This window comes from Schistocerca cancellata, chromosome 4, assembly GCF_023864275.1.
Source record: "Schistocerca cancellata isolate TAMUIC-IGC-003103 chromosome 4, iqSchCanc2.1, whole genome shotgun sequence".
Classification (NCBI taxonomy): domain Eukaryota; kingdom Metazoa; phylum Arthropoda; class Insecta; order Orthoptera; family Acrididae; genus Schistocerca; species Schistocerca cancellata.
The window spans coordinates 168,010,462-168,022,523 of record NC_064629.1 but is presented as its reverse complement, the minus strand read 5'-3'; the positions used below and the strand labels follow the sequence as shown (position 1 = coordinate 168,022,523).

At 38.6% G+C, this 12,062-nt stretch overlaps 1 protein-coding gene across 1 annotated transcript in view; it reads left to right on the top strand.

Moving 5' to 3' along the window:
- The first annotated feature begins 2,218 nt into the window (after positions 1 to 2,218).
- Positions 2,219 to 12,062, top strand: part of LOC126184692 (uncharacterized) — a 331,999-nt gene continuing 322,155 nt past the window's right edge. Inside the window, exons 1-2 of the mRNA XM_049927189.1 lie at positions 2,219 to 2,288; positions 6,548 to 6,700. Coding sequence (XP_049783146.1) covers positions 6,576 to 6,700 — 125 coding nt within the window. The 5' untranslated portion in view covers positions 2,219 to 2,288; positions 6,548 to 6,575. The remainder of the gene's footprint in view (positions 2,289 to 6,547; positions 6,701 to 12,062) is intronic.

Below are 12,062 nucleotides of genomic sequence, written 5' to 3'. Positions count from 1 at the left end.
TATTACTACTGCCAATGTGGAGCACATTAATATGAATGCTTGTGCGGACCCTATTAGCTTGTACAAGGAACATTTTTAAACATATATTCGATTCAGACTGTGTTTGACATCTGAAGGTGGATCCACATCCAGCAATGTGTCAGTGCTGATACCTGTGCACATGCCTGTGCATGCAAGAAATCACCACAAATCTCGGGTGTCCACATGACACAGAATCAATCTCCTGCTGTCCTGCCATCTGCCAGTGCAGGAAAAAACTTTCACCAGCAGGCAGCTACATTCTTGCAAAAGATATTTCAGTTTAGAACAATCTAAATGACCTAGACAGTGGCTCCTTAGGCCACGGCACTTTTCATGTGTCAATTTACTTTGTGACTTACACAGCAAACCTGACGACTAAAAAATTATTTTCAAATGGGCTTGGAGACATATAAATATCTATTAACGCTGGTATGAGGAGAGTAACTTCCCTATATGCATGGCTTATAAAGACACTGCAAGTATGGTGGGTCTGACACACCGGTGTCAATGTGTTCTTTTTTCCATTTCCAGGAGTGTAGTTATTGCACATTCAGTTTACTTTTAACATTTATGATTATAATATCTCAGCTCTAATTTTTTTGGTTATTTTGTTTATACTTTGTTAAATTTGTCTTGTTCCATTTACCTACAATTATTTTGTCTACCATATGCACGAAATACGAGTAAATAAATAAAATAAACGAGAATCTCTAGATTGACCTAACAGCTGACCCAAACACATTTGGGGTCCAAATTTGTAGCGACCTGCTGTTCACACATTTCGATTTGTCTTCGAAGATGCTGTTTGCGGCCACAGATTTGAACCATTTTGCTCAAACGTCCAACTTTCAGGTTTTCGTACACGTGATATATGTGCGAATCTCCTATCCTCACGCTACGATTTGTCTGCCGAGATGTGCTGTTGCAGACATTTACGCAGACAAATCTTTGTGTGTGCACGTACCTAGGAATTCTTTACCCTTAGATTTATTTGGAGATGTTGGCAGTAGAGATGGGCAAACTGAAACACGTAACTGTTTCGAAACAAATGAAACCGTACAATGAAATGTTTCGATACGCTGTTTCGAAACAGTGAAACAGTTTCTGTTTTGTAATCTAATAAACCTACGCATTTTATCATCTTGAATGTCTATTGTATAAGTATGTCCATATAAACAAAAATGAGGTGCTAGAGCAATAATCATATCGCAGAAAGCTTGAAACTATCACTTAGGCGTCTTGGCAGTTTCGTATTTCCTGCAGCAAATGCGCTGCTTTCGTGTCGTGTGACTTTCATTCTTTTCAATTGGCTGAGGACAGCCATAGCTGAAGACAGAAGAACCACCACGAACGGAACTGGAGGTTGGAGCAAACTGCAGAAACAACGGATATGCTACTGGGATTCCCACATTCCGTTAGTATGGGTAATATACCCATCCTGCTAATTTCCATACGCACAAAGGGAATCATTGTGGATAATAGGCACAGTGACTACAGACTCACAAATAACGCCAAATAATTCGAATAAATAACAAAATATAACAGAAAAAAATTTGTCTTTCAAGGTGTTTCGAACCGTTACTATAAATTCACCATGCTTCCCAGTCCTTCCCGTTCACCATTACACTATCAGTAATATGTCAAACAGATTGCTTGCAGTTATACCTACATCAAATTTGTGTATGTGTCTAATAACTGCCACTCTACGCCTTTTTTTATTGAAAATGTTGTAGGCTTACTTGCGTTTCTTATTATGATTACTGTACATGAAAAGAGAAGCGTATGTTATAAAAAAAGTAATTTAACTGAATGATTTTCACATATTTGTTATTTTGAATGTGAATAGTATGCGTTGTTTTATTGTTTGGTTGGTGTTTATAATGCAGATTTACGCCATTTCGAAGTAGGACAGTCAGCTAGAAACGAAGCTTTATTTTCGGATATCTTAAGCTTCATGCTATTGCTTGTCAAAAATATTTTGACACTCTTGAAAGTGTTTCATGAAGTGGCATGTTGTGTTTCAGTACCTGTGCCGAGCCCGAATCTCGCCCGACACAGAGCGGAATGAAACACCACTGTTTCGAAACAGTGAACCACAGCCGTTGCGGAACACTGAAACAGTTCCACGTATCGATACACTGTATCGAAACATAGAAACAGTGGCCAAGTCTAGTTGGCAGTCCTGAAACAATTTTGGCGCCATAAAGTTGATTGTTGTGATGGTTAAGATTGCTAGTGGGTTTAAGGGAATTTTAAGGGAAAGAAAGGTAACTGCAATGCAGAGAAAAATTTCATTTGTTAAATTCCATCAAGTATTAACCTTAGCTCCAGAGTAGTGCTGACAAATTTAATACCAGTTCAAAAGGATTGGGTGCACATTACTGTAGTTGTAGATGGTATATTTTGTCCTTACTGATGTAAATATGGTACAATCTAAGACGTAATGTGGAACAGTAGAAAGCTCGATTACGTAAGTTTCATAGCGCAAATTACGGTTGTGCGAATATGTTGATTGGTGAAGCACATTTGGTTGTGTTGGAGCTTTAGCATTTGCGTACCGAAGTGTAACGATAGAAGCGATAGGTATCTACAGTTGGTTTTTTACCATTTACCAAGTTTTCAATTTTAGTGACATTATGCACAAATATTGTTGTGGTGCAACCGCTGGTGACTATTACTTCTGACAGATGGAAAATTTATTCCGTATTTTGCCAAGTCATATCTCCTACCATTCATGTCTAGAATCATGTAAATACTATAGTTTTAGATTGCATACGTTATGTAGCAATTAATATCAACACTAAGTAACGCTTCAGATTACAGTAACAGTGGTTGGTGCTGTAGCGTCTTGTTGATGGAGCCATCACAGCTCTTGGAGCTAGAATCATGTAAATACTATAGTTTTAGATTGCAGACGTTATGTAGGAATTAATATCAACAGTAAGTAACGCTTCAGATTTCACTAACAGTAGATGGTGCTGTAGTGTCTTGTTGATGGAGCCACCACAGCTCTTGTAGTCCTGTATGTTTTTTAGTGACATATAATAAAAAATATTATTACCATACTAGAGTACTTTTGGTCACACAACATATTTGCTATAACAGACGTGCACTGATTATTTAGCTTCACATTAATAAAAGAGATACTGACATCATAGAGGAGCATTGCTGAAGCGCCCGATTCCACCCGTCCGCTTTGCACCGTTGCACCAAGATGTCATCAGTGTGGTGGAAATGGCTAATTCCAGCATATATAAAATGTCGACAATGTCAATAAATGCGAATAAAAATAAAAATGACACGATAACATCTCACTCCAAAAATAAAATGAAACTAAAGGGACAAAAGCAGAGAATTAGGGGCTTAGGGTTGGGACAAGGTAAATATACAATAATATAAAAAAACACCGCACCATTCCAAAACAAATGTAAAAATTACCGAGGGAGGTGGTGCAGTGATTAGCATACTGGACTCGAATTCGGGAGGGCGACGGTTCAATCCTGCGTCTGGCCGTCCTGATTTAGGTTTTCTGTGATTTCCCTAAATCGCATCAGGCAAATGCAGTGATGGTTCCTTTGACAGGGCACGGCTGACTTTCTTCCCCATCCTTCCCTAATCTGATGAGACCGATGATCTCACTGTTTGGTCTCTTGCACAAAAATGCCGAACACACAAACAAAAAATAACCTTAATCTGTCATTGAAAACACGTCCACAATCCACTTTACCACACCAACTACCTAAACTCAAAATCACGTTAGCCCAATGACAGTCAAAACTCAAATGAACCCGACCACACAAGTGCAACCCATCACCTCCACATCCACCACCAAACACAACAACATGACATCTACAAACACAACCAGCTCAAAAACTCTGGGCCATAATTACGTCACACACCACAGCATTATGGAACCGAAGCAAACCTGTGGAATCAGACAGTTCCATTGACCCATAGAGGAAAGCATTTTAGTTTATTACATTTAGCATGTGAGTATTTATTACATGTATCATGTGAGTATGAAAAAAAGTATTTGCAGTGATCCAAATTTATCAGCCTGACTTTATGATTTTAATTGAGATTGTTTTTAGTAATAGCATGTTTCTAGGTGAAATTGACATTTGTATACAATATATGCCCATAATATCGATTTTCAATTATCTGGTGTTTGTGTTGCAAATTTACCCTTCAGTTTTAATTATTATGATGATAAATATGTCCAGTGTGGCAAAGTGTGTTTGTGTTTAAATATGGCATGGATTTAATCGTTAGCCTACGCTGCAGGTAATTCTGTTACTACAATCATCATCTGACTTACATTCCTTCACTGTGCCACCCGACAGTCAAATTACCACTTTTCAGCCTGGCCTGGACCTCAGACTATGCTATGGTTGGTTGGTTAGTTTTGTGTTCCATGGATCACTTTGCACGAAAGATTGTAATGGTGTGGAATGGCTCATTTTACTTTCACATCCCAAATTAAGTTTTACATATGGTCACACGTTTCTGAGGCTTTTTTTTTTTCCAAAAAGAAAAATAATGTGCTGATGTTGTGAGTTAGTAAGTCCTGCCCACAACCTTCTAAACATTACAGTAATAGAAATTTTTCCACAGAATGGAAGGAGTTGTCAAGGAGAAACTTTCTCAGTTTGTTTTCATATTTTACTTTGCTGTCTGCTAGACATTTTATATCACTGGTAAGTGATCAAAAATTTTTCTTGCAGCATTGTGCAACCCTTTTTGTGCTAAAGACTACCTAATGTGGAGTAATGAATGTCATTTTTCCATTTGGTATTCTAATTATGTACATCATTGTTCCTTCTGAACTGTAGTGGATTATTTATGCCAAACTTCATGAGGGAATAAATATACTGTGAAGCAGTATTCAGAATGCCAAACTCTATAAACAAATGTCTACAATATTATAGTGGGCGAGCACCACATATTATTCTTAAAGCACATTTTTTCGCAGTGAAACATTTCTTTCTTAACTAATTCCATATGACATTAATTCCTTGTGACATTATTGAATTAAAATATGCAAAATATATCAGTTCACTGATTTATCTCACCTGAAGATTTATGTGATTCTAAGTGTCAATTGTGGTAGAACTAAGTTGTTTTAGGAATTCCAAAATCTGACATTCTCATCAGTATGAACAGATAAGAGTTTTTAAGTTTTCACCCTATTTATTATTTGCTTGCAATATGTTACACTTATTATTGGTGTAGTAGCCCTATATGTGCAGAACTGAATATGTTTTGTCTTTTTAAAATTGGGGATGAAACCATTCATAGAAAACAACTCAATAATACTATCAAGAACTTTGCATACCATTTCTTCTGTTGCTGTATGTTTGCTTAGATTGATTGTCAGGTGCCTTAGATAGGTCTCAGAGAAAACTGACCAGTGCTATTTTATTATTTAATGCTTGTACAATCTGATGAGTGAACATGTTAATGGCATTCTCAGCAGAGCAACTCTTCTGATGCCAAAACTGTTATTTGCTGAGGGAATTGCATCATCAGCAGAACAAATGATTTTTATTTCTTCATCCCTCATTCTATAACTAGTATCATCTAATACCTCTTTATCACCTCATCCTCGACTATATTAAAAAGTAACGAGTTCAGAGAGTCGCCTGTCTAATACTGCCATCAACTGGAATACAGCTAGTTCTGGAACCAGAATTCAACTGGATGTAGTTCTTGGAGTAAATGTCATCAATGTTAGTATGTAGGAATGACTACCTCGATTGTAGAGCAGGCTTACCATGCCCCTTAACTAAATCCTATCGAAAGCTTTCAGTAAGTCAATAAAACAAAAGTAACCTGGTCTGTTGTGTTCAATGGACTTCTCTACATCCTTTGTAAGAATGAACACTGCATCTATGCATGCCCTACCAGATCTATAGGCTAACCAACTGCTCATCTGCAAGGGTTGTAAGGTTTTCTTATTTTATTACTTATTATTTTTTGTATAAATTTAAGAACTTAGTAGATTTATCCCTCTGCAACTGGATGGGCTTTTCTTATCTCCTCTTTTGTACTTGATAATGGTAATACTAGTTCTCCATTCATTTGTAATTTTGTTGTGAACTATATCATTGTTAACTAACTTGATGAATTGTTAAGTTATTGGATACTTCATTCTATCTTTCCACGCAGACTTCCTATTTTGTAACAGGCTTACAGCTTCTTGTACCTCTGTGTACAAAACAGTACCATCAACATTTACTTTTATGCTGATCTCTGAAATTGTTCCGATTTTTGGTAGATTTTTACCTTTAGATGACTTTATTAAATGTTCAACCCATTATTCCTGATTTATTTCATTCACTTTCAAAATTTCATTTAATTCATTCATCTGCTGACTTCTCATTTAAAAGTTTTGGAGTATCTTTTGTTGAATAAATAAACACTTCCAGTGCTAACCACAGCTTGTAGACCACAATTTTTGGGATCTTGATTTCATTTGTTGCTGCATGTGCCATATGAAAAATATTAAATGATTTCCTGTTTTCAGCTGACAACGAATCAGAGATCAGTGCAACATGTTTTACAATTACCAGTTACTGTGTTATGCCAAGAAGGGGAAATTCTCTGTCATATGGCTTGCAGGAAACCATAAAAAACTGTCTCAGAAACAGATTATGAGTGTGAATATTGAAGTATCATGGTAAATTACATTCTTTCTACAGATTTTTTTGTAGATAATTTTGTAGTGTTATGGCATAAATGTATGTTATCATAGAATGAACATTGTTAAACATTTTGTATCATAATGCTGTAATTTGTGGTTCCTTCTGCCTCACCTCCATGCATGGAGATAATATTATATTTTACCTAAATAAGTAAACACACCACTTTCAGACTACTGATCATAGTATTTTCAGACAACATTTTTGATTTCTTTTTTAAAAATTTTAAACTACATTTTGTTAAACAGATAAATGCTTCCAGTGATAACTACAGAAGTTACTGTTTTCCCAGCTGCTGTTGTTTGATATTGTATTGTGCTCAGTAAACCTTTGACTTCGATTGAAGACTCTGTCTCAATGTTCATCTAGTCAGTTACATATTATACTGATTATTTCCATGATGCAATGTAATGATTGGGAATGAGTCAGTTTGTATTCTATTAAACATAATTCACTCTATGCCCAAGAATTTACATTCATGTTCAGAAAAAAAACAAAACACCTTTAGGACTTTCATATTCACAGGACATGTACATTAGTATGTTCTGCAGAAATGATTAGCATTTTGGTCACCTCAGTTCAGCATGTGTCCTGTTGCTTAGTAGGCACAGGGTCCGCAATGGGCCCTGATAACTTGTTCCATGTATGATGGCATCGACGCGTATAAGATGCAAATGGCATCCTGTGGTATCCATCCTGCATCCATGCTGCATTCACCTGGTTCCAAAGTTCATCCGTGGTGGTTGTCGGAGACAAGTCTTCTGATCTGGCAGGTCAGGACAAAAGGCTGATGTCCTGTGACACCAAGAAGGCATGTGTTCGTGCAGCAACATGTGGTCATGCATTGCCTTGCTGAAAAATGGCATTTGGGTTGTTGTGCAGAAAGAGTATGACCATGGGTCACAGGATGTCATTCACTTAGGTCACACTGGTCACTGTGTCCTGGATACACACCAGCTGTGAATTGTGGTTGTACCCAATAGCACCCCACACCATAAGCCCTTGAGTTGGTGCTGTATGTCTTGTGCGAATGCAATCACTGTGATGCTGCTCCCCCTGCATAGGGAGAATCAAAATGCAGCCATCATTTTCAAACAAACAGAACTTGGATTCTTCCAAAAATACAGTCTGATTTCATTCCCATCCCCAGTGATGTCGTTCCATACACCGTTGCTGTCTAGCATGTTTCTGCACATTCATCAAAGGTAGGTGGAGAAGTGGATGACGTGCACTTAACCCATGCCATAATAAACGGTGATGGAGTGTCACCTCTGATACTGTACATGGTGTGTTCCACTATTGGGCCAGAGCTGAGAAGATCACAGAACCGTCCTGCAATGCCATTTGGATGAGGTGTCAGTCTACTAGGGGGGCGGGGGGGGGGGGGGGGTGGTCTGTGTGGTGTGCTCTGACCATTTTCGTCGTGTTCTATGGCCTTCTGTGAACCATTCTGCATACACCCATTGCACTGCCAAAACTCTTTGTCTCACATTAGCAGCAATTTCTTGGATGGATGCATCACATTCTCTCATGCCAATAACGCGCCCTCTTTTAGACTCACTGATTTGATGGTATGGTTTGTGCATACATCTGCGGGACACCCTACATATATGCTCAAGTCACACTGATCCATTACCTTTGCTTTGTAGCGACAACAAGAGCCACAGGCACATTTTACTGGTAGGTGGTGTTGCGCCGTGATATTGATGTTGACGTTGAATCCACAAGCTGACATGATTGAAATGCTAATCATTTCTTGAGAACATACTAAGGTACATGAACTGTGAATATGAACATCCTATCTCTTGTTTTTCAAGGTTCTGAACATTATAGTGTATATAGTGATGACAAGTACATCAATTTAATAATGGCAGTAGTGACTTTTGTGAATCACTTTTCTAAGCCAACATTTATTTGTTACACCTCAGTGAGTACACTGCAACATGAAACAAAAATCTGTAAGTTTACAATAAATTAAAATAACTGTCTTGAGCCACAAGAAAAGTAAAGGATTCATACCAGTAATTTATTGTACGTGCAGGTTAAACTGAATATAGGGCCATTGCTATATAATAACAAAGGTGTAGTGACTGATATATTGTGGTGGAAACCACTTATATTGTGGTGGCAACCACTGTATAGTTAGTTATCGTCTGTAGTTGTCGAAGCACAACTTCTATTACCTATTTCACAAATAGATGTTTTTGACGTGTAAAGTAGTAAAAGCAGAGAATGAGAGTGAGCTCATGGATGCTCTGGCTTAATTGGCTAGCTAGTTGCTCTCATTTAAATTGGCTAGCTGTTGGCTAGAGATGCATCGGTTTCCTTGCTGCCAGCACCCTCACCTGCCTGAGATGGAGTGAGACTTGTCAGTAATTCTGTATCTTCCATTGATATGTCTGGTGGGGTTATAAGGTCCCTCCCCTCTTTAATTGATGTAAAGGCTAGGAACAGGACGGACTGCTATGGGTGAGGATGGTGATGTGGCCATGGATGATTGCTTCAGGGAACCCCTGTTATCAATCTGGGGTGACGTTTTTGCCCCCAGATGATGGTGGACCTGGAACTAGAGGCTCCAGAGAACGCATGGGAGCTTCAGAAGCAGTCTGTGCAAATGCTGGGGCTTCTAGCCCTGGTGGTTCATCCTTTGGATTGATGTCCATGGGATCCCGTGTTGTAGGTGGAATGAAAGGACCAGACACCTGTCATCTGTGGTGAGCTGGTGAAATGGGTGGTGTGGGAGTCCTCTGTACAATGGAGAATCTGACTTGGGTCTCACAACCAAAGCTGACTGCGGCAGTTGTGCAGCATCGTGCATGCAGTAACCAGCAGAACCAGCTGTTGTCATTGTTGTGCTGCAGATACAGCTCGGGGTCAACCTGAAATTGAAATGGTGTTGTTTCCTCTTTGACTCACTCACACAGTGGGAAGAGAAGATCCAGCAGTGTCTGATGAGGATGCTCATCCAGTAATTCTGCTGGGCTATGACCATGTATGGGTGGCAACCTGTAAGAAGCTAAAAAAGACATTAAATGCTGAGTCTGATGTAGTTGACCCCAGAGCTTTTACCATAGGTGTTTCAAAAGTGGAAATGAAACATTTTGCTAAGATATTAGAACTGCATGAAAAGGCAGGTCATTAAAGGCTTAATGTTGTTGAGAGTGCAGAATCACTGGAACGTCATTGATTTCGTGAACTAAGGTCTGTTGTCCACAACTGAGGTGTTCCTTCAATGGCTAAAATTTTTGCGACATCCCAACCGCCATTGATGTTGTCTGCTGCCATCTGGCAACGTAAGGAAAATGCAAAAAATGAGTCTGCTACAATAAACCAAATTGTTCTAAGTAAGCAGCAGTCAAATTCCGTGTGGAGGTGGTCCCATGGCTGAGTGGGTGCCAGCCATTGAGTATAAGACTGTGTGTGTGTGCGTGTGTGCGTGCATGAGAGAGAGAGAGAGAGAGAGAGAGGGAGGGAGGAGGAGGAGGAGGAGGAGGGGCCCATTGATGTTCTTGGCCCCTCTGTACAGCATCTGTGTGTGACCTTCTTGCATTAGTAGCGGGATACCTTGATGAATTTGAAGTTGGTGATGTCGAATTAAGAAGCAGTGGAGGCCAGGTGGTACTGCAGGTGACATCTTGGTCATATTGGAGGACTCTCTAGAGAAGTGGGCCATTCCTGGATTCTGCTGCAACATCTCTGGAGTGGAGTGGAAAGCCTTCCAAGTATTGTTCTATTTGGGTGTCCATCTGGAGACAGACTATTTCCTGTGTGTCAGAGTATTGCTCTGGGCCCAAGATGACTGCATTTAAATGTAGAGTGGACAGACAGTGGTGTATGGAGTGCTGATAGTTGGATAAATACAAGGCCTACCAATGCAGGTGATGGATAATGCATTCTGGGAGCTTAGCCTTGAGCCTGAACATCAGTAATAATTGCTTGTGATCCATATTAAAGAGAACCTTTTTATTTTTTTTTGGGGGGGGGGGGGGGGGGAAGGTGGGACACCTAACTAACTAAGTTGTGCATGCTGAAAATGGTTGTCGGTGCCCTTTCTCAATTAGGGAGCAATGATACTGTGCCTGATTTAATGTTTTGGACACAAATGTTGTAAGGTTTTTAAATACCATTGGTAAGTTTATGAGACAGGATGGCCTCCAATGTCATCAGGTTAGGCATTCATAATCAGTCAGAGCTAATAGTAAATGAGGCTGATATGTTATTAACCAGGATTCAGTCTGAAATCATGATTCCATCTTTTGAAAAGCCTTCCATCAGTTGGTTGACCAAGGTAACGGATTACTCATTTGACATAATTCAATTGTTAGGTAAGGGAAGCCACTTGGGTTTTGTACTGCCACCAAAAGGAAAACCCATTGGTTAAAAGAGACAGGGGAAAGCACTAGTTGCTCTTACAATTTGTCTGGTGTGAATTAACTTCATCTTGGAGTGCCAGTGGAATTTGACACACTTTGAAAAAAGTAGCATAACAAAGGGGTCAACATTATGTATGTGGGCATGAAAGTTCAAAGGCTTCCTAACCCCTGTACCCACCCTTTGCTTGTATATAGTTGCCCTCTGTAGCAGCTCCTCTGCCGAAACTGGCTGAAAAGTTGGTGTTGTAATTAAGCTGTTGTCGAGAATACAGTCCACACCAAGATCACTGTTCAAACACTATAATTGCACTTTGATTTGCTGAATGAGCTAATGTTTATGGCTAGTTTGGATCTCATCTATTTTAATTGATGCGCAGATAAACAGATTGCCATGTACTACATTTGGGTGATGTCCTATAATATTGCTCGAGTGCAGTAACCTAACACTGAAGTAACTATTCACAAAAGTTCATGTATGACAAACATATAATTAATGCAGTCACTGTATGAAATTCTTAAAACACTGTTGTGAATGTAGAATGTAGTTTATTTGTCTCATAACATACAGTTACAAATCAAAGATTTTTGTACTGGAGACATGTCAGATTACTTTAAAAAAATAAGATTATATTAATTAACATATTTCAGCAGGCATTTCTGCATTTTTACACATGAATAATTTATCAAGAACATATATAACACTTATGGTCATTTTGCAGCTTGCAATACAATTTATACAATATATTATCAATTTATTATAGAATACATAATCTTAATTGTTTCTTTTCTTTTCAAATTGCCAAACTGTCCTGCATGAATTCTTCAATCGAGTAATAACATTTTTCCACTAGTGTATTAAATAACGATCTTTTTAGTGCATCAAACTCCATATTTAACGGATTTGTGTTATTATTTAATTTATTGTAAATTTTTAATCCCATTTACAGTGGTGTTTGAGCATAAAGTT